We start from the raw sequence: 23,448 nt of genomic DNA on the forward strand, positions 1-23,448 counted from the left end.
TTATGTTTTTTTAATTTTTTACGAATTTTATGTTGTAATGTTATTTTATTTTTAATGAAGTGTGTTGTTTATTAATTGAATTTATTGGAAAAAAATAAAAAAATGAAACTGAATGAATAGTAATTTAAGGGACGAATAAGGGATGTTCCGTCCCTTAGTTAAGGAATAGAGTAAAAAAATATAGTGAGACACGTGAATGGTAATTTAAGGGACTATTAAGGGATGGTATAGTGACAGTGATAGGGTTGTGGATGGCCTCATGGATATATTGGGAGCCGTCATAATTTACCCATTGCACCTTCAATTACGTTTCATTGCTCGTTTGATTTCACACACAACACACACCCTTGACTCCATTTTCTCCCTCTCTTCCTCCGGCGTGACCCCTCTGCCTCTCCCTCCCTCTCTTCGCCCCCCTCTCTATCGCCTTTGGGGTCCGCCCAACCGCAAAAACCCTCATCCAGAAAACCCCCAATTTCCCTTAATTTTCCCGGAATCCCCTCCGATTTCGCATTCCCCAACCTAACAGCACCCCCATTGCTTCATCAATGGCCGCGCCGGAGCTAGCTCAAACCGAACCAGAGGGAATCGAAGGAGTCCGGATGACGTGGCTGAATTGGCCGCGATCGAAGGTGGAGGCGTCCAAGTGCGTGATCCCAATCGCAGCCTCAATCCAGCCGATCCGCCCCCACGTGGATCTGCAGATCCTCCCCTACGCGCCGCTCCGATGCAAGACGTGCTCCGCCGTGCTAAACCCCTTCTGCCGAGTTGATTTCACTGCCCTCATATGGATCTGTCCATTCTGCTTTCAGAGGAACCAGTTCCCGCATTATTATTCATCGATATCGGAGACGAATGTGCCTGCCGAATTGTACCCCAATTTCCCGTCAGTTGAATATTCGATCCAGAACCCGCAGGATTTCAACCCGGCTGCGGCGCCTTCTCCGATTTTTTTGTTTGTGCTGGATACGTGCATGATCGAGGAGGAGTTGGAGTTTGCCAAATCTGCGCTGAAGCGGGCGATTGGGATGCTGCCAGAAAATGCTATGGTTGGGTTTGTATCGTATGGCACGCAGGTGCAGGTGCACGAATTGGGGTTCTCGGAAATGTCAAAGGTGTATGTTTTTAGGGGATCGAAGGACATCACAAAAGATCAGGTCTTGGAGCAATTGGGCCTTGCTGTGCCGGGCAATAGGCGGGCTGGCCCGGGCATGCAGAAGAGTGGCGGTGTCCCGAGCCCTGTGGCTGGAGCTGGGCCAAACACGGGTATCAATAGATTTTTGTTACCCGCATCCGAATGCGACTACACACTTGATTCAGTAATGATTATTTACCTGCTATCTGCATATTAAGTTTTTGGTTTGGTCTTTGAGGATAGAGTTTAGAGCCTGGATATACATGTTATAAATAAATGTGACTTATTATTTTACATTGTGGCAGTTTCGATCATTGTTTTATGTCAAATTGTCAATCTTATCTTTCTGTGGGACTTTCTGTGATGCAGTTGTTGGACGAGTTAGTGACCGATCAGTGGCCGATGGCCCCAGGTAATAGGGCATTGCGGTGTACGGGAGTTGCATTGAGTGTTTCCACTGGACTTCTAGGGGCATCAACATCAGGGACAGGTGCAAGGATTATTTTATTGGTAGGAGGTCCATGCACAGAAGGTCCTGGATCGGTAATGCCTTGAATTTTTAGTCTCCATGAAATATGTGTATACTGTATAACAAAAAACAAAAGGAATGGACTCTAGCAAATAGAAATGCTTCCTCCACCATTTTGAATCTTGTATTATTTTGTTTGGAAACTTAGCTGGTAATAACAGTGTTCTTTGTCTTGTATAGATTGTCTCAAAAGATCTGTCTGATCCAGTCCGTTCACATAAAGATCTTGACAAGGACGCAGCACCCTTCTTTAAGAAAGCAGTCCATTTCTACCATGAACTTGGGAAACAGTTAGTTAGTCAAGGACATGTGTTGGATGTCTTTGCCTCTGCTCTCGATCAGGTTTGTGGTGCTCAACTTGACTTCATATTGCCTGTTCATGGTTTATGTTATTTGTGTATTCATTATCATGCTAAACATATGTTACAGATGGACTGTACAGGTCTATGTGAGACTAAAAGAAAGTGCTGGTTCAAAATTTGTCTTTTCTGAACACTATTATCTTTCCAAAGCGAGGTTTCTTTTTGAAGTGAGAGAACATTTACTGAGATGGAAACTAAAACAATCAATGCATAATACTCCTATCTAAAATATTGCTACCGGTTCTTGTTCCTATTTATGGATGTTACTAGCATAAATCTCAATATTTCTGAACTCCCCCAGCCAAAATATAGAATCATAAATTGTTTTTACGCACCATTACTCCATTAGTTCATACTCTGTGCTGTAGTGGATATAATAAACACGAATGTCTTATTTTCAACTATGATAATAAATACAAAGATTGGAGAGTGGATATCTTCTTACATTCCTTGGCTGACCCATGTTGGGCACTGCTTTGGTTTATCTGGGACTTGGTGCATCTCACACCTCTACAAGATTCCTATTTCAACCAATTCCGGCTTTACTGTTACTTAACAGTGTGAATTCACACTTCAGGTTGGGATTGCTGAAATGAAGATTGCCATTGAAAAAACTGGTGGACTTGTTGTTTTGGCTGAAAGTTTTGGCCACTCTGTCTTCAAGGATTCGTTCAAGCGCATATTTGAAGTTGGAGAGCAGTCATTGGGGCTTGCATTCAAGTAAGTTGACCATTGGAGTTAGTAAGGTCTTTTCCAGTTACATGGTAGCAAAGCAAAGGAGGGTGCACTATCTCTTTATTTTAATTAAAAACTTGCCATTTTATATATTTGTATCATGATTATGCTGTTTCTTGGTTGTTTAATAAGCATGACCAATTATATTAGAAATATTTTCTTTACTATCTAATAAGTTCAGATTAGTAGCCACTTTCTTTATGCTGAGGTGAAATATTGATTGATTGTCTCGTTTTTTAAACTAATATGATGCATTGACTTTTGTTTGACAGAAAGTTATGGTCATTTCTAACATCTTATAATAATTATCACTGAATATTTTTAGTGGTACGCTGGAGATCAACTGCTCAAAGGATATCAAAGTCCAAGGGATCATTGGTCCATGTACCTCACTTGAGAAGGTTTTTAATCCAAACTTCATCATACTGTTTTTAGTAGTAATTAGTACTCCCTCCGTTCCTTGTTAAAAGAGGCATTTTGTTTCGGCACGGAGTTTAAGAATAGTGTGTTAAGTGGAATAGTGGATGGTGAATGTAGTAAGAGAGAATAAAGTAAGTGAGAGGATTACTTTTTGCCAAAAATAGAAATGACTCAATGATGTTGGAACTTCCCAAAATAGAAAAATGACTCAATTAACATGGAGCAGAGGGAGTATAAGACTCCAATTCTAGTTCTGTTTGCGGGTTGCTGTTTATGCTGTTACATTGACTTATCTTGTCTGATACGGATATGATGTTTTGTGCAGAAAGGGCCTGCTGTTGCTAACACAGTTATAGGACAGGGCAATACTACAGCTTGGAAGATGTGTGGCCTTGACAAAAGTACGTGCCTGACGGTTTTCTTTGACGTTTCATCCAGTGAAAAGTCTGATCCTTCAGGGTCAAGTCAATTATACATACAGTTCCTTACTAGGTATGAGGGAATCTCTATAACCTATCTAGTAATTGAATGAGTCCCAACTAGTAATTCTGACTTTCATTGGCCCTTTCTCTCTTTTTTTTCGTTTTTATATTTTTTCCTACCAGTTTTGTATTCCAAGATGGTATGCCTAGTTTTTTCTCTCTTGATAAGATGCATGTTTCCGTCTTAGCAATGAGTAACTCAACTACAGATGCTGAATTGTAATATAATTTCTTTCTTTTGGATACAGTTATCAAAGCTCTGATGGCCAGATGAGGCTGAGGGTCACAACTGTTACACGGAATTGGGTGGCAGGCAGTGAGGTTGGTTATTTCTCCTCTCTCCCAATCTTTTTCCTATTGTCTCATTTTCTGGGAAGATCCTTCAACAAGAAAATGTTAGTTGTAGTAGTTTATTATTGCATCTGTGTTGCAAGACTCAGTCCCTCAAGAGCCTTCAAGGCACACTACATCACTGAGGTGGTGAACCTAGGCTCTAAGGCATGTGTGTCAACAAAAAAATATCATAGGCTTTTTTATACTCCCTCCGTCCCGCTTTAGCAGTCCCAGTTGCTTTTGAGCACTCATTTTGTAAAAATGATAATAAATAGTTAAAGTGAAGAAATGGTAAAGTAAGAGAGAGAATAACATCGAGAAGCGGGACGGAGGGAGTATATAATTTTAAATGAGTACAAGTTCTGCTTATATAGTATTTGTATAACAAACTAAAACATAAAAAAAGGAGTTTGTAAAAGTGAAAAAGTTGGGAAAAGGGAAAACATCTAGATTGTAAGAAGTTTGGTGAAGAAGAAGATGAGGAGATATAATGTAACATGTTTTGGAATTTATTTAGTTGTGCTTACAGGAAAGTTTGATTTACTATTAATTTATTGGAAATCATCATGGTTCTGTGTGTTGTGAACATGCTTCTTTTTAGTTCTCTTATTATTGTTCACAGAAAGTATGTTATTTATTTCTGGCTGACTGAAACTCTTCCCCATTTTCTGTGTGGCTTCAGGATTTAGTTCAAGGATTTGATCAAGAGGTTGCTGCTGTAGTAATGGCCAGACTAGCTTCTTATAAAATGGAAATAGAGGTAAAACTTGTCCCATACCTTTGGCACCTGTCCTATGAATATGGAGCAAAAAATACCTAGTTTTTTCTCTGTATGCTAGCTATGAATTTGGCCATCTCACTCTGGGATACTGGGTTTCTTCCACTAGGACATTTGAAAAATGAAGATACTGATAAAGTGACATATTTGAGATCTGTGACTTATTGAGAAAACAAACAGTTGAATTTGAAGGAAATTAGCTGAGTAAATGCTAACATAACTTTGAAGATGGACTGAAGATTAATCAATCGGGTTACCAAGTCTCATAAATATGATTTTTATACATTTAAGGAACAATATGGATACCAGATAGGATAGTTTTCGTACTTTAGGGATGACTTGACGTTTGTTAGTGCTATTCTTGTCTTGCTAGATAAATATAGTCTAGAACTGAATCTAGGCGACAAGGGTAGAAATAATAAACGACCAAATTGATGTTATAGAGGTTGAATTATTTGATGCAGGCTTCTATATTATGTATTTTATTGCTTAGTTATGATAGTTTAATTGGAGAAGATGGACTGAAGATTAATCAATCGGGTTACCAAGTCTCATAACTGTGATTTTTATACATTTAAGGAACAATATGGATACCAGATAGGATAGTTTTCGTACTTTAGGGATGACTTGACCTTTGTTAGTACTATTCTTGTCTTGCTAGACAAATATAGTCTAGAACTGAATCTAGGCGACAAGGGTAGAAATAATAAACGACCAAATTGATGTTATAGAGGTTGAATTATTTGATGCAGGCTACTATATTATGTATTTTATTGCTTAGTTATGATAGTTTAATTGGTGACTATGCTCAGGAAGGTTTTGATGCGACAAGATGGTTAGATAGGAATTTGATACGCTTGTGTTCCAAATTTGGGGACTATCGCAAAGATGATCCTGCCTCGTTCACCTTAAACCCCTGTTTTTCGTTGTTTCCTCAGTTCATGTTCAATCTGCGACGGTCACAGTTTGTACAGGTGAAATGCTGCGCACAGTGTTTATGTTTCCTTGCTCAATTATAATATTGTGTAATAGTTCTTAATCTCTCTAGTTTTCCCTTTCTCTATAGGCGTTTAACAATAGTCCGGATGAGACTGCCTATTTCCGTATTTTGTTGAACCGAGAGAGTATTAGCAATGCTGTAGTCATGATTCAACCATCACTGATATCATATGCATTTAGTTCACTTCCTGCACCTGCTTTTCTTGATGTACAATCCATTGCACCAGATTGTATTCTCCTGCTGGACTCTTATTTTAGTGTCGTTATATTTCACGGAATGAGTATAGCTCAGTGGAGGAATATGGGTTGCCAGAACCAGCCAGAACATGAGGTATGTTTTAATTCTGCTCATCTTGGTTGGTGACTGTTGTTACATTTGAACTCTTTTAGGTAGAGCTTCTATTGTTTTATCAATTGAACTCTTTTAGGTTTTAATTGTTCCTGCTTTGGCTGTCTTCTGGTGTGGGTAAAATGACGGTGAACTCGTACTAGGAAATATTGACGGGAAACTTAATGCCATTAGCGTATAGTAGTTGATCTGCTTATTTTGCTTTGTTAACTTTTTTTTTCCATCAAGGCAGCACCGCATCATAGGATAATGTTAGGACTTCCTTGAATTGGATGTATTTCTCTAATTTATGAAATGGTCACTTCCATTCAAGTTCCTTCTCATGGAGCATTATTATGACTAATAATTTGTCTTTACTAGATATTTTATCTATTCCAACTCTTTCAAGTGGAAGCTTAACTCTTGTACAGATATGGAGAGTTGTTGGATTAAGAGAACTATAGTATATTTTGCCATCGAAGAGCTTTTGATCTTTGTTTGAATTGTAACAATTGCAATTCCTAGTCCCTTGAATTATGCTTTGGAGTTCAGCTGTAGGTTTGGCCATGCTGTTATTGTCTTATTTTCTTCCGTTCCACGTCATAGTTTGACCGGTGATGATGATATCTGCAGAGGGCACATCATTTTTCTTGCCTCTAAACATCTATTTCAGCTCATGTTACTCTTCATGCGATTGCTCTCTTCTTTCAGTCATGCACAATTTCCTTGGTTTTCTGGTAATAATTATCATATTTGAAAGTCAATATCTTCCTTCTCGTCTCTAGACATCTCCAACGGCCTGTCTTACTGTTCATAGTTGGTATTCAGTCCATATATAACATGAAAGGTTTCATCTTTGCTGTGCTACATTAGAGTGATACTTTGTTGCAATGCACGAGAGAAATTTCATTTAATAAACCTTTGCATTCATAGGCCTTTGCTATGTTGTTACAAGCTCCACAAGAGGATGCCCAATTGATAATTCGTGACCGTTTTCCTGTACCAAGGCTTGTGGTGTGTGATCAGCATGGTTCCCAGGTAATCTTTACCTCCTGATATAATCCAATCTACATTTTATTGTTTTCTGGTTGAGGTGAATGTGTGACCATATCCAATCTTGCTAACTATTTTTTTCATCGATTCATCTTTGAATGCGTATAAATGTTGGCAACAGGCAAGGTTTTTGCTGGCAAAGTTGAATCCTTCAGCCACCTACAGTAGTGCACAAGAAATGATGCAGACCGGTTCAGATGTCATCTTCACCGATGATGTAAGTCTACAAGTATTCATCGATCACCTTCAGAGGCTTGCAGTTCAAGCTTCTTAACAAGGTAATGAGAGTTGATTCACCTGCTCAACGGTTTCTTGGATTCTCTGGAAAAAGTGCTGGAGTGAATTATGCCTCGTCTAGTTCCTGTATGAAACTATGCCTTATTGTCGTCCAATTGCGAGAATGAGGTTATAGAGCCTCACTGTTTGAACAATGAGTAGTTGGTGGGCTTGAGAGGTCTTTTGCTTCATTGGATTCCGAGGTGCTCGCCGAATTTTTGTAACTTAAATAGTTATTGGACAGACCTAAGGGTATAGTTGTAAGTTAAAAGGTGACATTTTTTGTGTTTTGACATATATTGCTAATTTTCCACCTTATATTCCGCTGTGATTGAAATTTTTGTATTGAATTTTAGGATGTGATGGAGGCTAGACAGCTTTTTGTTATTTCTATTTGGAATAGAAAGTATATCTTCCAACTTATCTTTGTTGTGGGTTCTTGCCATCTTGTTGTTATGACCATATACAACCGTGCGCCAATACAAAATGCGTGCAACGGCAAATTTTTCGGTTTTGAACATTGCTACTGCTTGCTCCCTCTGTTCCGCCATTGTTGTGGCGTTTCTTTTTGGCACGAAGTTTAAGAAAAAATGTTTATTGTGTGAGCGAGAGAAAAGTAAGAGGAGAAAGTAGTGAGAGTAACGTAGAAAAGTGAACGAAGTAAAAGGGAGAATGAAGTAAGGAAAAAAGGTGAATTAATTATTATTACTACTATGTAGGGAAGTTATTCAAACGAACTTTTTAAAATGAAAAAATGATTCAACTATAATGAATTTTAAAATAAAAAAATGATTCAAATGAAAAAAAAGAGTTAGTATTTGTGTTTGTACGGTTCACTTGGGTTAGGCTTTACTTAAGTCGTCAATCGATTTAATTAAATTAGGTTTTAATTGGACATTGAATTAATTGGTTGTTCAATAATTCAATAAATTAAATGGCTAATGTGTTTAATTAACTACCTTATAATTGGGCTCGGTCCATTATGATTTATGCGAATGGATAACCTCATTTAATTATTTGATTTCACTTAATTAATGGGCTGATATGTTTAATAGGCATCACTTATATAACGATGAGCTTAATTTGTGCTTTCGTTGATAAATTGGGATGAAATCATGAAAACGAACAGGGATTGTGTTTTCTATTTTGCATTGATGACTAGGATTGATTTTATGCTTTTGTGATGAATGGTTGAGATTAAAAGCACACGGATTATGCTTTTGTGCTTCCTATTTTTGTGCATACGGATAAGATTGATTTGCACTTTTGTGATGAATGACTGAGATTAAAAGCATACGGATTATGCTTTTGTAGTTTTTACTTTTGGATGAATGGCTAGATTACTTTTATATTTGTAATGAATGGTTAAGATCAAAAGCACCTAGATTGTACTGTCGTCGTACTATTATAAATTGAAAAGTTTTACTCATTTATTTGTATCATCAATTATTCTACTCGTTCAAATACTGTTCTTTCAAAAACTATTTTCTATCCTCTGAAATGGATCCAAACTCTCGTTACAATTCTTCATCATCTTCGGATGAAGATGAGGGAAATTTGCAAATGATGAACTTTTTCATCCAAACACAAGAATTTATGCTTCAAAGAATCCACAGCAACAACTTGTTGATTCAACACCTTCTTGACCAACAAAGCCGCCAAGCAACACGACGTGGTTCGGTTCTCGGGCATATTGTCATCAATCGTGATCGAGAGGGAGCTCACGTTAGATTGTACAATGATTACTTTGCAGATAATCCATTGTGCAATGAGGCCATGTTCCGAAGAAAATTCCGTATGTCTCGTCCATTGTTCGTTCGCATTGTGGATGCAGTTAAGGAACACGATGAATATTTCATACAACGACGAGATGCAACGGGACGGGCGGGACTATCACCCCTTCAAAAGGTAACATCAGCTATTCATGTATTGACAAGAGGTTTGCTACCTGATGCCAATGATGAGTATGTCAAATTAAGCGAGAGCAGTGTGATTAAAAGCCTAAAACGTTTTTGTCGCGCGATAATAGAGTTTTTTCAACTCAGTATTTGAGAGCGCCAACAAGTAGTGATATTGCTAGACTTCTATATATTGGTGAACAACATGGATTTCCGGGGATGTTGGGCAGTTTAGGTTGTATGCATTGGAAATGGCAAAATTGTCCTACCGGGTGGAGTAGTTCACGTTCAGGTCGTAGTGGAAATCCTACGATTATTCTTGAAGCTATAGCGGATTATGATCTTTGGATATGGCATGCTTATTTTGGATTCCCTAACACCAGCAACGATGTTGATGTGAATGTGTCAGCTTCATCTAATCTTTTATATAATCTCACTCAAGGTATTGCTCCTATAGCTCATTATGTTATTCAAGGAAAAGAATACAATATGGGTTATTACTTAGCTGACAGTATATATCCGAAATGGTCTACGATTGTGCAAACAATTGAAGAGCCTCGTTATCCAAAGACGGAATATTTTGCAATGAAACAAGAAGCATGCAAAAAAGATTTAGAACGCGCTATTGGTGTTCTTCAGGCACGTTTTACAATTGTGGTAGGACCTGTGCGTGATTGGGATAAAGAAGCATTGCGTGACATAATGATTACATGTATAATTTTGCACAACATGATAGTTGAAGATGAGCGCGATTTTACTTCTCCAATTGAAGTTGCTAGAGAGGCGCCAAAACCAGAAGTTGAGATGGCAACCAATCAAGATGCTCGGTTTCAAGAGTACTTGTCTTGGTATGAAGCGATAAGAACTAAAAATGCTCATCTAGAACTCCAAAATGCTTTAGTTGATCATTTATGGGAACGCTCTAGTTGATCATTTATGGGAACAACGTTCAGATTTCAAATCTTAGATTTAGCTATCTTACGTGTTAGTGGAATATCTTATGTAATAGTGGCACGTTTAATGTTTTTCAGCTATTTAGATTGTTCAGTTTAGTGGAAGTTTGTTTTGAAATCGTAAATTTTAGCTATTGTATGTATGTTGTAAAATAATGTAATTGAGGCATGGTTAATGTTTTTCAGTTATTTAGATTGTTCAATTTAGTGGACGAATGTTTTTGAATTTTCTGTATGTATAGTCTATAGATGCAAATTTGAAGCAGTACTCGTAAAAAAATGTCATGAAGGTTGTGGCAACACATTGCAGGATGAGATAAACATATCTTCACAGTTTATTAGAAATAATTAAAATGCCATGAGTTAAAAAGTACAGGATTGTGTAATAGTAATTATAAAGGAATTGGAATCGATATAGATACAGAATAGAAATTTATACCTAATTTACGGGTTGAAATTATCTGTATAATTAAATACATTCTGTCAATATATATAATAATCACAAACAAGCTTAACAATCTACTACATACCAAACAAGTACTTTAAAAATTAATAGTTTCTAGATTATAAATCTTTATTAGATGAAAAAATATTAAATCATATATCTCTGAAGTTTAACCACACACACTCTGCTGCAATCTAGAATAGATAGGAAAAACAAAAGAAGAAAATCATCATATCAAAATAAATGGAAAATATTGAGAATAAAGCTGAAATTGCAGTACTAATTAAAAAAACTTTTGGAAGAAGGCAATATGGCTATATTCAACACTATAATAAAAGGGCTCTAAATAAACAACTAGTTTGTTGAAGCAAAACAATTTGAGATTTATATTGCTGCTTGGGAAACTGTGTGAGCCTAATGAATCGCTCATTGAAAATATTTTAAAACCAAATCACATAAAAATAGCAATAATCATGATTCATTAAGCCACACAATTTCTAAAGCCACATTATTTTTAAAATGATTTTCAACCTCAACCAACTTTTCTACATAGAGCCCCTTCATTATAGTACCGAAATATAGCCTTCAAATATGTCCCGTTATCAATAGCACAACCCCTGCAAAAAAATAAAAATATTCGTTAATAATTTTAAATAAATGATAACAAAATACAATATCCATAAGCAAGTAGATTGTCGGTGACGATATTCACAAAGATTTTAATCAATAATAAAAAATACAAAAAAAAAATAGAATAAAAAGGACAGTTATGGTGATTTACAGTGACGTAAAAGGTAAAACTTGAAAAGATAAAAACATCAGATCAAAAAATTTCACTAAATCGGGTAAAAGGAAACGGTTGAACTTGAAAATATAAATTTAAAAAAATAACAACCAATTTCAGTAAATTAACCGGCGATCTAAATATATCTAATAGTTCTCACAATAAGCAATTTAGATCAGCAACATACATCTTTAAAGACATAATTCAAACAAAATCAACGGTAAATGTTGAATAATAATGGAAAATTATTCAAAACCTCATAAACTGAAGCTACCGGGATACCTTGAGCTGCCGCCGTAAATCAAATCTCTACCGGCACTTTCTCCACGAAAGCCGATCGCAACAGCAACAGCAACAGCAACAAATTGATTCCAAAAATACTCAAAATTACTGGGAGGGAGAGCTGAAAGAAGCAGCAGTGATTTATGAGGGATGGAGGTATTAGAATTAGTGATGTGGTCGATCAATTTATAGAGGCTTAATACTTGGAGAAGAATCTAGGTCTAGGGTTTGAGGGTTTGTGGGCTACATTGTTCACTGTGATGAATATGGGCCTGAATTTTTTATTCGAATATACTATTAACAAGAAAGTTTTTTTTTTCTAGTTCAATAATAATAGACATTCACCAGCTACCTCAGTGCATTGCAAATGGTAGAAATTGGCCCATTGGTTTAAAGTTTTATTCTTCACCAAAGTCAAGCCATTATTGCTGATTATTTCAACCATACCTTTTAAGCTAAAGCTCATTTTTATTGATTGATAATCTATTGAAATGAATAAAAATTAGTTTAATCCAATTCTTCAATAATTCATACTCCTATTTCTTTCTTCATTCTCTCAATACTAAAAATAATATACATATATATATATATATATATACCTTTATTTTATACTTTAAGCTTTTTTCTCAATTTGGGCTCTGTCCCATGAGAAAATACACAAAAACTATGGGGAAAAGAAGAAATATTTTATTCACATCACCGGCCCGGGAAGGTCAATAACCCCATACTCTCGCCGGAACAAATTATTTTCATGTAATAATAGTTCTTTTCAAATTTGTTTCAATTGATAAATTTTGATCATAAGTAGAATCAAACTTTGAGTTCCTAATGATTTTTTTGTTTATTTACATTTTTTATTTTGCAAAATAGTACTATATGTTGTATTTACTCTATAACTGTATCAAATTATCAACGACGGTATAGTTATTTGGTACTCTCTTCATCAGATTAAATATCTCATTTTAACTCGACACATATTTAAAAAATGCATGCAAATAAAATTAATTTTAAAAAATTAGTGAAATATAGTTCATACTTTTATAAATTAATTTTCTATACTGATACTATTTGTCATTTAATAGCAATATGATAAACCCAACAAGTCCAACTCAATTTACAAGATCAAGGCATATATATTAGCACTAGCTTTAGTTAAACTTAATTCATAGGAAGGAAGAATTAATTTTCTAATTCCGGCCAGACATATTAGTCCAGTCCGATTAACATCCCTACTAATGATGACTTCAACATGCTTGATTTAAAAACACCTTCAAATTCATGGTGGAAGATCCATTTTCCGCCGCAGCTTCTCTGGCCAATCCCTTCCATTTATTAGCATTTTGCCTGAATTCCACACTCTTGACTCCACCATCCATCACTTCCTCAACACACCTCCAAATCTCCTCACTCTCCACAATCCCATCCTCATTAGCTCTAACCCTAGCCCCAATCCTCCAAACATCCTCTATCATCTTCGCATTCGTCCCCTGATCCGTCCATCGAGGGAACGCGACAACCGGGACCCCACACGACAGGCTCTCCAGAGTCGAATTCCACCCACAGTGCGTGACAAAGCATCCCAGCGAGGGGTGCGTCAGCACCTCTAGCTGGGAGCACCACGTCACGATTTTCCCAATCTTATCCAAATCTTCTAAGCAGCTCAGCTTCTCACTCTCCTTCTCCTTCTCCTCGCCTCGCATTACCCACAGAAACGGCCTCCCAGAGCGAAGGAGGCCGGCCGCGATCTCCTCCATCTGTGCCTTCGGGAGCCTCAGCAGGCTCCCGAACGACACGTAGACCACCGACGACTGCGGCTTCGAGTTCAGCCACTCGATGCAGCCTTCGGATTTCTCGAAGAAGTCGACGACGAACGACTTCTCCCACGAATCCTCTCCGCCGATGAAAGCGGATGGAATCAGCGGTCCGACTCCGACCAGCTCGTAGCGGTCGATCGCAGTGAGCGCTTCTGCCTCGAGCGAGTCAAAGGTGTTGACGAACACCTTCGGCTTGCTCGGCTCGGCATCGAGCGCTTCGAACTGCTGCATAAACGCCGCAAGCGCTTCCGAGGACGAAGAAGGGAGGAGGAAGGTGGGAAGGTCGGTTTTCGAGAGCGGCGGAGCTCCGGGGATTTCGATTTTCCAGCCTGGATTATCCGATTTTTGGGTGATTTCGTCGGAAAATCCGTTGAAAAAGTGGTAGTATATGCTGAAGACGGTGGCCGGTTGGATCCAGAGGAGCGTGCTGGGGATATGGAGCTCACGCGCCACCTCCGTCGCCCAGGGGAGGAGGATAGTGTAGATTAGGCACGTGACGGGGCGGCCCTCCTCCGCTGCGGCGGCGATGGCGTCTCTCAAGGCCTTGGAGCCGTTGCTTCGTATACTAGTCATGAATTTTTTGGTGTCGTCGCTGAGCTTGTAACCGTCGTCGTATCCGTCGGAGAATGTGAGGAGGTTTAGGCCCTTGTTGGCGGCGGTCTCCGCCATGCGCCGCCGCGCGGAGAGGCTGGTGGCGAAGGTGACGTGGACGCCCGTTTTTATGAGCTTCTTGGCAAATTGGAGGGAAGGGTTGATGTGGCCTTGTGCTGGCAAGGTTACTATGAGCACGTGGTGGTTTTCCATTGGTCAAGGAAGGATTTCCTATATATGCACATCTTAAGTGATGAATTGGAAAGTTGGAATGTATAAATATGTGTAGATATCATAAAAGTTTGGGATAAGTAGTGGAGGGATGAGTGTGTCATGACGTTTGAGGTGACGACTGACGAGTGCAAAATCAAAGATGAATTTTCCTTGCTGCAGGTTTGATTAAAAAAGTGAGATTTTGAGGTTGAGATTCAATTAATAAATCAAAGATGGATTTTCCTTCTTGTTTCAATCATGATCAAAAAGAGGTATGCAAAATCATGCACGTGATAGACAAAAGGACAAGGAAATGGTGAATCATGATGCAATGGAATAAGCTTGCAATCTCGAAGCAAAAATTGTCATTTTGTTTAGTTAAGGTTTGCTTGTGTTTCTAGGTCCTTGTTAATTAGAGTAAGAGATGCAATTACATAATAAAAGATGGATATCTGTCGATGCAACTATCTTTTTTATATGGAAAATATTAATTCTAGTGAATGATTCATAAATATGAATGACGAATCCAATTTTTTTATGACTGTAAAAATAGCTAGGTCATGTAATGGTCAATCTCTTAAAGTTTTAGAACATTATAATATCAAAAGTTGTGAATTTAAAAATTTCACAATTCATCCACAGGTCTTAATTTCGGTGAGATCGTGAACTAAAAAATCTTAAAAAAAATGTTTGTTGTTCGAAGAGCTGAAAAGTCAATCAATATGTTTGCGCTCCAAGTCATTAATTAGGCATTTTTGTTCTCTCTTGGATATGTGGCGGAAGTAATAGTAAAAGAGAGACTATTGTATTTTGATTTTAAATTCATTGAGCCACTTATATATTTCTACTATAATAACTAAAAATTTTAGGACATCTGGATTCTGGACACACCACTAAATCTAATTTAGTCTGAAGTTGCACGTAAATTAGCTTTTAATTAGTCCCCGAGTTACATGTAAATTAGATTAAATTAGTACATATGATATGGAAGGTGGATTTGAATTAATTGCCAACTTCCCTCATTGAATGTTCATTTTTGCTATTTCTGATATTCTCCATTAAACATTAATTTTTATTTTTACTATAATAATACTCTGTGAATTCCACTTATTTCATTCACATTTTTATAATAAACAAATATATAAAGATGGGTTCCACGTTCTTCTAATGTTTCAATGACTTTCTTTTATATTTTATAAAATCGTCTCATCAAAAGGAGAATATTAGAACTAAACTATTAATGAAAAAGTAACACTACTTGTATTAATTGAATATACATTTTCAGGAGCCAGCAACCCTTTGTCCACACTCTCTTTGCAGCGTTTGGATCTCTTGTTGTTTTGTGGAGAGAAGCATAGTAGAAATGTTGTCTCACATATATTATTATTTTAATTATAAAATATAGTATTAAAATATTGATTTTTTTTGTAAAATAGTGAGGAGAGAGACAGCAACTCCTCTCTCCATAGCAGGGGATCCAAATCCCTCTCTGCATGTTTTCTCCCCATGTCACATGTTTTACTTGGATGAACTCCAAAGAATTAAAGTATAAAGTACGTTTCATATCTCTCAAAAGTGATAGAAATCCATGGGTTCCATCCTAAAACCAATTGGTGATAGGAAGAGAGGTCCATGAGACTTATATAGTGGATTAAGCTTTTTGTATACACCGATGTGAGATAATTTTTTATGTTCATTTTATGTTTCAATTGCCAACACCCTCCCTCAAACCCTTAAAGGTGAATCTTGGAGGGGTTGGACTTTTTATCATCGATTGGACAATCGACCCAATTTTTTTTTCCGATCGGTTTATACTGCTGGGTCAGTCATTTTTTCGGTTTCAGCCCAGTTATATGTTAAAGGTTGTTCCTCCCTTAACGGGCCGTCAACCGTGGTTGGCGGCAATGTAACAGTACCGGCGCCCGGAAAAGGGTCGGCGGCTTCAAGGAGATCGACTGTGCGCGAGATTTCTTTCCCGTCGGGCAGTGCGTCGCCTAGGTTTTCAGTTGTCAACGTGTTGTTGGGCAAAATAATATTTTCATTCATGAAGAGTTATGAACAAAATAGCCCTATTTATAATCTATGGACCCTAGGTTTGGTTCGACCTAATCCTACATCGGGAAAGAACCAACAAGAAAACCCGACGGAGCTTATAATTACGCTCGATTTAAGTGCAAAAATAAATAATAAAAGACCAACATTCTAGGAAATAAAATAGCAAAATAAAATAGCAAAATAACGGACTCCTATTTGGAGACAAAATCGCCAAGTCTTTCCGGCGGTCTTCTCTTCCTCGCGGGCTTCGTCGCGGCAATGGAATGAGGCTGCTGCTCCTCACGCACTACTTCCCCTTCATCTAGCTCCCGTGGTTCGTCATCCGCCTGCTCCGGTTCGGTGGGTTGAGGTATCGTATCATTATACTGCTGGGTCAGTCAATTTTTAGCCCACAATCGGTGACCCGCTTTGATACCATGATAGAAATCCATGGGTTCCATCCTAAAACCAATTGGTGATAGGAAGAGAGGTCCATGAGACTTATATAGTGGATTAAGCTTTGTGTATACACCGATGTGGGATAATTTTTTATGTTCATTTTATGTTTCAATTGCCAACACAAAGAATAATAAACGTAACATCTAAACCATTTTTAATCGTAATAAAATTAAACCACGCTATACATGAATACAACACTAATTTATAAGAAGGTCATGAATTATCCAAATGCGTGCGCACGGTGTGCTCAGCGCGCGCTTGTGCATATGCATACTCAATGCCTAAGCACGGACGTTGCATGACTAGGAGGCGCACTACTAAGCTTCAAGATGCATGTACCAAAAACGCCTTCAAATTCATGGTAGAAGATCCATTTTCCGCCGCAGCTTCTCTAGCCAATCCCTTCCATTTATTAGCATTTTGTCTGAATTCCAAACTCTTGACTTCACCATCCATCACTTCCTCAACACATCTCCAAATCCCTCACTCTCCAGAATCCCATCCTCATTACCTCTTACCCTAGCACCAATCCTCCACACATCCTCTATCATCTTCGCATTCGTCCCCTGATCCGTCCAATGGGGAAACGCAACGACAGGGACCCCACAGGACAGGCTCTCCAGAGTCAAGTTCCACCCACAGTGCGTGACAAAGCATCCTAGTGACGGGTGCGTCAGCACCTCCAGAGCAAAGGAGGTCGGCCATGGCCCGTATCACCCACAAAAACGGCCTCCCAGAGCGAAGGAGGCCGGCCGCGATCTCCTCCATCTCGGGAGCCTCAGTAGGCTCCCGAACGACACATAGACCACCGACGACTGCGGCTTCGAGCTCAGCCACTAGATGCAGCCGTCGGATTTAACGAAGAGGTCGCCGCCGAACGACTTGTCCGACGGATCCTCGCCGTTGACAAAAGCTGAGGGAATCAACGGTCCGACTCCGATCAGCTCGTAGCGGTCTAACGCGCCGAGCGCTTCCGCCTCGAGCGCTTAGAAGGTGTTGACTAGCACCTTCGGCTTGCCCGGCTCGGCGTCCAGCGCGTCTAACTGCTCCTTAAACGCCGGAAGCGCAAATTTATGCCCTTCCGATGACGAAGGGAGGAGGAAAGAGGGAAGGTCGGTTTCGAGAGCGGCGGAGCTCCGGGTATTTCGATTTTCCAGCCTAGATTATCCGATTTTTCGGTGATTTCGCCGGAAAATCCGCTGAAAAAGTGGTAGTATATGCTGAAGACTGTGGCCGGTTGGATCCAGAGGAGCGCGCTGGGGATGTGGAGCTCACGCGCCACCTCCGACGCCCAGGGGAGGAGGAGCGTGTAGACAAGGGACGTGACGGGGCGGCCCTCCTCCGCTGCGGCGGTGGAGCCGGTGGCTTAGCATCGCGCCGTCCATGAATATATTGGCGTCGTCGCCGAGATTGTAACCGTCGTCAAATTCGTCGGAGAAGGCGAGGAAGGTTAGGCCGTTGGTGAGGACGGGCGCCGCCGCGCGGAGATGCCGGTGGCGAAGGTGACGTGGATGCCCATTTTTATGTGCTTCTTTGCAAATTGGAGGGAAGGGTTGATGTGGCCTTGCGCCGGAAAGGTTACTAAGAGGACGTGACGATGTCCCATTGGTTTTGTATTAGCAAAAAGAGTGGTGAATTGAGTGCGGGATTTAAGGGTTTGGAACAATTTAAGGAAGGGATATTTGTTTGTATGAATCTATATATAGATAAGTTAGTGTGTGATGTTTGAGGTGACGACAGAGAAGAACAAAATCAAAGATGAATTTTGCTTGCTGGTTTGATTAAAGTTAAAATTATGGGGTTGTGATATTATTAATGAATGAACCACATGCAATTTGTAGGTTTTGCTAATAACATGACAAGTGAGGTGGTTTGAGAGTAACAGTTCCGAGACTCTGAAATTCGGTTAATTTTTGTGACGCAATGATGGATGGGAATTGGGAAGGGAGGCTTTTGAAGTTGCAGCATTTTTCGGTTCATGATTTAGCTGATAGGATCCATCTAAGAGCATCCGCAAGCATCCGCAATAGGGCGGACGTCCCAGCGGACAACCACTAGAGCATATCAAAAACACCTTTTGCTACTAGGACATCTCAATGCACTGTCACATCACTATGACATTAATTGAATTTATTTATATATTCAAAAAATATTTATTGGAAACTCTAAAATCATAAATAGTTATCCTAAAAAAAAAAAAAAAGAAAAAAAAAATAGTTATCCATTTAATTTTGATATACCGTTCAAAACGGTATACCGAAGTTCAGTACGATATACTGAATTTTTGATACGATAACGTTATAGATATTATACATACTGAAATTTTGGAATACCGAAACTTTCGATATGGTAATGATAGGAAAATTCTTTCATATCGATATTTTTGATACGATAACAATACAAAATTTTCGATACGATATATCGTATCGACCCATCCCTACTTCTTCGATCACCCGTATAAAAATCATACTGACTCCATTTTTGGTGTCTCTAGATTTGTGCTCCAAGTCATTACATAAGCATTTGGGTATCTTAATGGATTTATCAAAGAGGTGTAACTAGTGGAGGGACATACGACTTCAAATTTTATAGTACAAGTATTTATTGTTCCACTCTATGATTAAGCTATTTATACTACTAATTTATAGTATCTCGTTTCTATTTTGTAAGTTCCGTTAATATATGGTAAAACACCATTAAATACATGTCACATGTATGATAATAATATGTTAATTACTCTTTCTTCTATATCTCTTAGTTTAATTATCTTCCCTTTCTCAATAAACTCAACATCTATTTTCTAATCTACATGATGAAAATAAGCATTTCTATTATCTTGGAATGGAAAAAAAAATATTTTTCTGTCTCACCATAAGCGAAGAGCTTCTTTCAAGCATTCATTTTAAAAAAAATGATTACTCACAACCATTTAAATCTTATGATAAATTTATTATAAAAACAAAGTTATTAAGAATATTTTTCAAAACATGAGTATTCACGTTTGTTTAAAATATGATAATTTAATTTATTTTATAAATATGAAAAAAGTACTTAATAAAAGTTTAAACTTAAATAATGAGAATTATCTTATTTTGGGCCAATGTATGAAACTTGGGTTAGTTTTGGGTTAATTCTAACGGGTTACGAGTTATTCGAGTTAGGGTAATTCATGTTGTGATATTTGTGCACTACAACTTTTAAACTATAATCTTATAAAATTATCGGTTCTTGCTGTCAATTCGTGGATTTCGGATTGAAATTGACATCTCTAATGCCATTAAAATACCTATCATATGCAAGGTAATGTTTGAGAAAAAATCGTCCGTCATAATAAGAAGTCTATTGTGTATGTAGATCTCAATTAATAATGGATAACATAAAGTTTATTATAAAAGTAAAATATAAAAGAAATAGGAAGAAAAATGATTGTAGCAAAAATAGACTCTTACACTAAAATTTAGTGCATCCACAACCCATTCCCCACGCCATGCCACAACTCACTACCACGTCATCAATGTCCTCACATTTTATGCGCCACACCACACCCCAACTCCCACAACCATGCGCCACATTCCACGCCCTCCCCAAGACACAAACAATTATCATTCACTAATATTAACTATTTTAGTTGTAAAATTGAAAACAATGAACAATTGTAACACAAAAAAATCATTCATTTATTATATAAATTAAAAATTACAAATTATAGAAATTACAAATTACAAATCCTAGAAATTAAAAAAATACAAATCCTAAAACTTCAAAAATTACAAATCCTAAAATTTTTAAAAACTAAGAAAAAAAGTTTGAGAGTATAGGAGTTGTGTAGAATAAAGTAAGTGCAGAATGGATATAAATAGAGGAATTTTAGTGTTTGAAATTATAAATAAAAAATTGGGTTGCGGCGCATCGCAGGCCGCACAATGCGTGCTGCCTAGCGAGCCGTACCGCAACGGGGCAGGGCGTCCTACCCCAACTTAGGCACCTCATCCATACGCCCCGCGCGCCTGCCCTCCAACCATGGCCTCCCATCCCCCACCGCATTTGGGGCATGACATCCAGTGAAATAGAAAATGAAAAAAATGTACTTCCGTCGTTTGTCATTAGGTGTCTCGGTTTATCATTGTAGTTCGTCCACCATTAGAAATCCCGGTTCATTTTTACTATAAATGATAGGTAGACTTCGCATTATACCAATTCCATTTACATTTTATCATAAAACTTGTTAAGAGAAAACCCAAAGAATCAAAGTTGAAGAAACTAAATCACAAGCAATTTGTCGAACACAAACGAGGCGCCAAGAATCGAAACGATGACACAGGGATTTTACGTGGTTCGGCTCTTTCGAACCTACGTCCACGGGAGAATCACGAAAAGCTTTATTCCAGACTATCAAGAATTACAATCATACAATCATACAACATAAGAATACACTCTAGAGTCAATGGTTCACTTTTCACTCATGAACTCACGTCAAGAACAAAGACTACTCTTTTTGATTCCTCACAGAGATAGTGTATCTTCTCTCACTCAAGTTGTTGATCTTGTTACGAACTTCAAACCGCAGCTTCAACATCTCTTAAATCACCTCAGTCATCTCACAACTGAAATAGCCATTGCTAGCTGTTGCAACTAACTTTCAAGTTTGAACTCTTCATTTTGCAATTCAGTACCTGAGTTCCTTTTGTTGCTCATTTAAGTATCCATAATCAACAAATCTCCACCTTGGATCTTGAATGAAGCAATGCTCGATCATCTTCTCCAAACCTACAAAATTCGGTACTTGACCAACTTCACTAGCTCTAAACAATGTCTGAGTTTGGAGCTAGGAATGGTTTTAGTCAGCATATCTGCAACATTATGCTCGGCGGAAACCTTCTGAATTCTCACCTTCACTTTGTTCACCTCATCTCTGATGAAATGTAACTTCACATCCACATGCTTGTCATGGAACGTTTGATGCTTGGACAAACATATTGCACTATTGTTGTCATACATGATTGTCACTGCATCTTGACTTATTCCAAAATTAGAGAGAATGCCCTTCAACCAGAAGCTTTCTTTCACCGCCTCTGCCATGGCTATGTTCTCAACCTCTGTTGTGGAGAGGGCCACTACAGATTGTAGATTTGATTTCCAACTCACGGCCGAGCCATAAAGGCTAAACACATATCCAGTGTGTGACTTTCTGATGTCTTGACTCACAGCAAAATCTGAATCACAGTACCCTATTACAGGTTCAACATCATTATCAAACTTTTGACTACCATCAAATAAAATACTGTAATATGATGTCCCCTTGAGATACTTCAATATCCACTTCAACCCATGCCAATGCTCCATCCCAGGATCTGCCATGAACCTGCTTGTGACACTGATGGCATGACTAATATCCGGCCTTGAGCACACTATTGTATACATAATGCTGCCAACAATGCTAGCATATGGTATCTTCAACATTTCCTTTCTGTGCTCATCTGTCTTTGGACATTGCACAGATGGCAGCTTGAACTGCTGTGACAGTGGCATTGTCACTGATATGGTATCTTTCATCTGAAATCTTTCAAGAAGCTTGTTGATGTATTCTTTCTGAGTGAGCCACAATTTCTTCTCTCTCCTATTTCTGATGATATCCATGCCCAGGATCCTCTTAGCATCTCCCAAATCCTTCATATCAAACTCTGATTCAAGCTCACTTTTGATGCCTTGAATCTCTGCCATTGTTGCTGCTGCAATTAGCATATCATCCACGTAGAGCAACAAATAGGCTGCTGCAATCCCCTTGCTCTTCTTAATGAAAACACAACTATCATATGGAGATTTCTCAAAACCTACTCTCTGTATGAATTCATCAAACCTGATGTACCATTGTCTGGAGCTCTGTCTCAGGCCATATAAACTTCTTTTCAGTAGACAAACTTTGTCTTCTTCTCTCTTTTTCACAAAACCCTCAGGCTGCTGCATGTATATCCTTTCCTCTAATTCCCCATTCAAGAAGGTTGTCTTCACATCCATCTATTGAAGCTCCCAATCTTTGTGAGCAACAATGGCTAGCAAAATCCTTATGGAGCTGTGTTTCACCACATGAGAGAATATCACATTATAGTCTATGCCTTCTCTCTGTGTGAAGCCTTTAGCCACCAGCCTAGCCTTATATCTCAGTTCATTATTTCTGAAAGCTTCTATCTTTTTCTTGTATACCCATTTACAGGCAATACACTTTCGATGCTTTGGTCATAAAAACCAAGATCCAGGTGTGATTCTTGTAGAGTGAATCAATCTCTTCTTGCATTGCTCTAATCCATCTCTCCTTTTCATGGCTTCTAACTACTTCCTTGTAACTTGAAGGCTCATGATACTCAATTTCTTCAGCAACTGTGAGAGCATAGTAGAGCATGTCATAATCACTGTATCTTGAAGGGAGCTTGATCTGCCTCCTTGGCTTGTCCCTTGCTATAACATGACTTTTCTGCTTGTCACTAGCCTCTCCTGTATGGATTACATCTAGAGTCTCATCATCAGATCCTACATCATCAGCATTCTTT

General features: G+C 38.3%; 3 protein-coding genes and 1 pseudogene across 3 annotated transcripts; 2 read left to right on the forward strand and 2 right to left on the reverse strand.

Annotated features, from left to right (window-relative positions):
- Nucleotides 1–309: 309 nt before the first annotated feature.
- On the forward strand, nt 310–7,853 carry LOC121777177 (protein transport protein SEC23-like). Its single transcript, XM_042174344.1, has 12 exons — nt 310–1,319; nt 1,505–1,678; nt 1,845–2,006; nt 2,604–2,746; nt 3,087–3,162; nt 3,507–3,673; nt 3,912–3,984; nt 4,679–4,756; nt 5,587–5,748; nt 5,841–6,104; nt 7,035–7,139; nt 7,276–7,853. Exons 1-12 carry the CDS (start codon nt 549–551, stop codon nt 7,426–7,428), a joined length of 2,328 nt encoding a protein of 775 aa, XP_042030278.1. The 5' UTR covers nt 310–548; the 3' UTR covers nt 7,429–7,853.
- A 1,575-nt stretch (nt 7,854–9,428) lies between these two features.
- LOC121775702 lies at nt 9,429–10,808 on the forward strand. Its single transcript, XM_042172725.1, has one exon. It carries the CDS (start codon nt 9,548–9,550, stop codon nt 10,256–10,258), a length of 711 nt encoding a protein of 236 aa, XP_042028659.1. The 5' UTR covers nt 9,429–9,547; the 3' UTR covers nt 10,259–10,808.
- A 2,093-nt stretch (nt 10,809–12,901) lies between these two features.
- LOC121775715 (UDP-glycosyltransferase 75C1-like) lies at nt 12,902–14,845 on the reverse strand. Its single transcript, XM_042172741.1, has one exon. The coding sequence runs from the start codon at nt 14,408–14,410 to the stop codon at nt 13,037–13,039; it is 1,374 nt and encodes a 457-aa protein (XP_042028675.1). The 5' UTR covers nt 14,411–14,845; the 3' UTR covers nt 12,902–13,036.
- A 2,171-nt stretch (nt 14,846–17,016) lies between these two features.
- LOC121776226 lies at nt 17,017–18,681 on the reverse strand (annotated as a pseudogene).
- Between the last annotated feature and the right edge of the window lie 4,767 nt (nt 18,682–23,448).

The sequence above is a fragment of the Salvia splendens genome, chromosome 18 (assembly GCF_004379255.2).
Source record: "Salvia splendens isolate huo1 chromosome 18, SspV2, whole genome shotgun sequence".
NCBI lineage: Eukaryota > Viridiplantae > Streptophyta > Magnoliopsida > Lamiales > Lamiaceae > Salvia > Salvia splendens.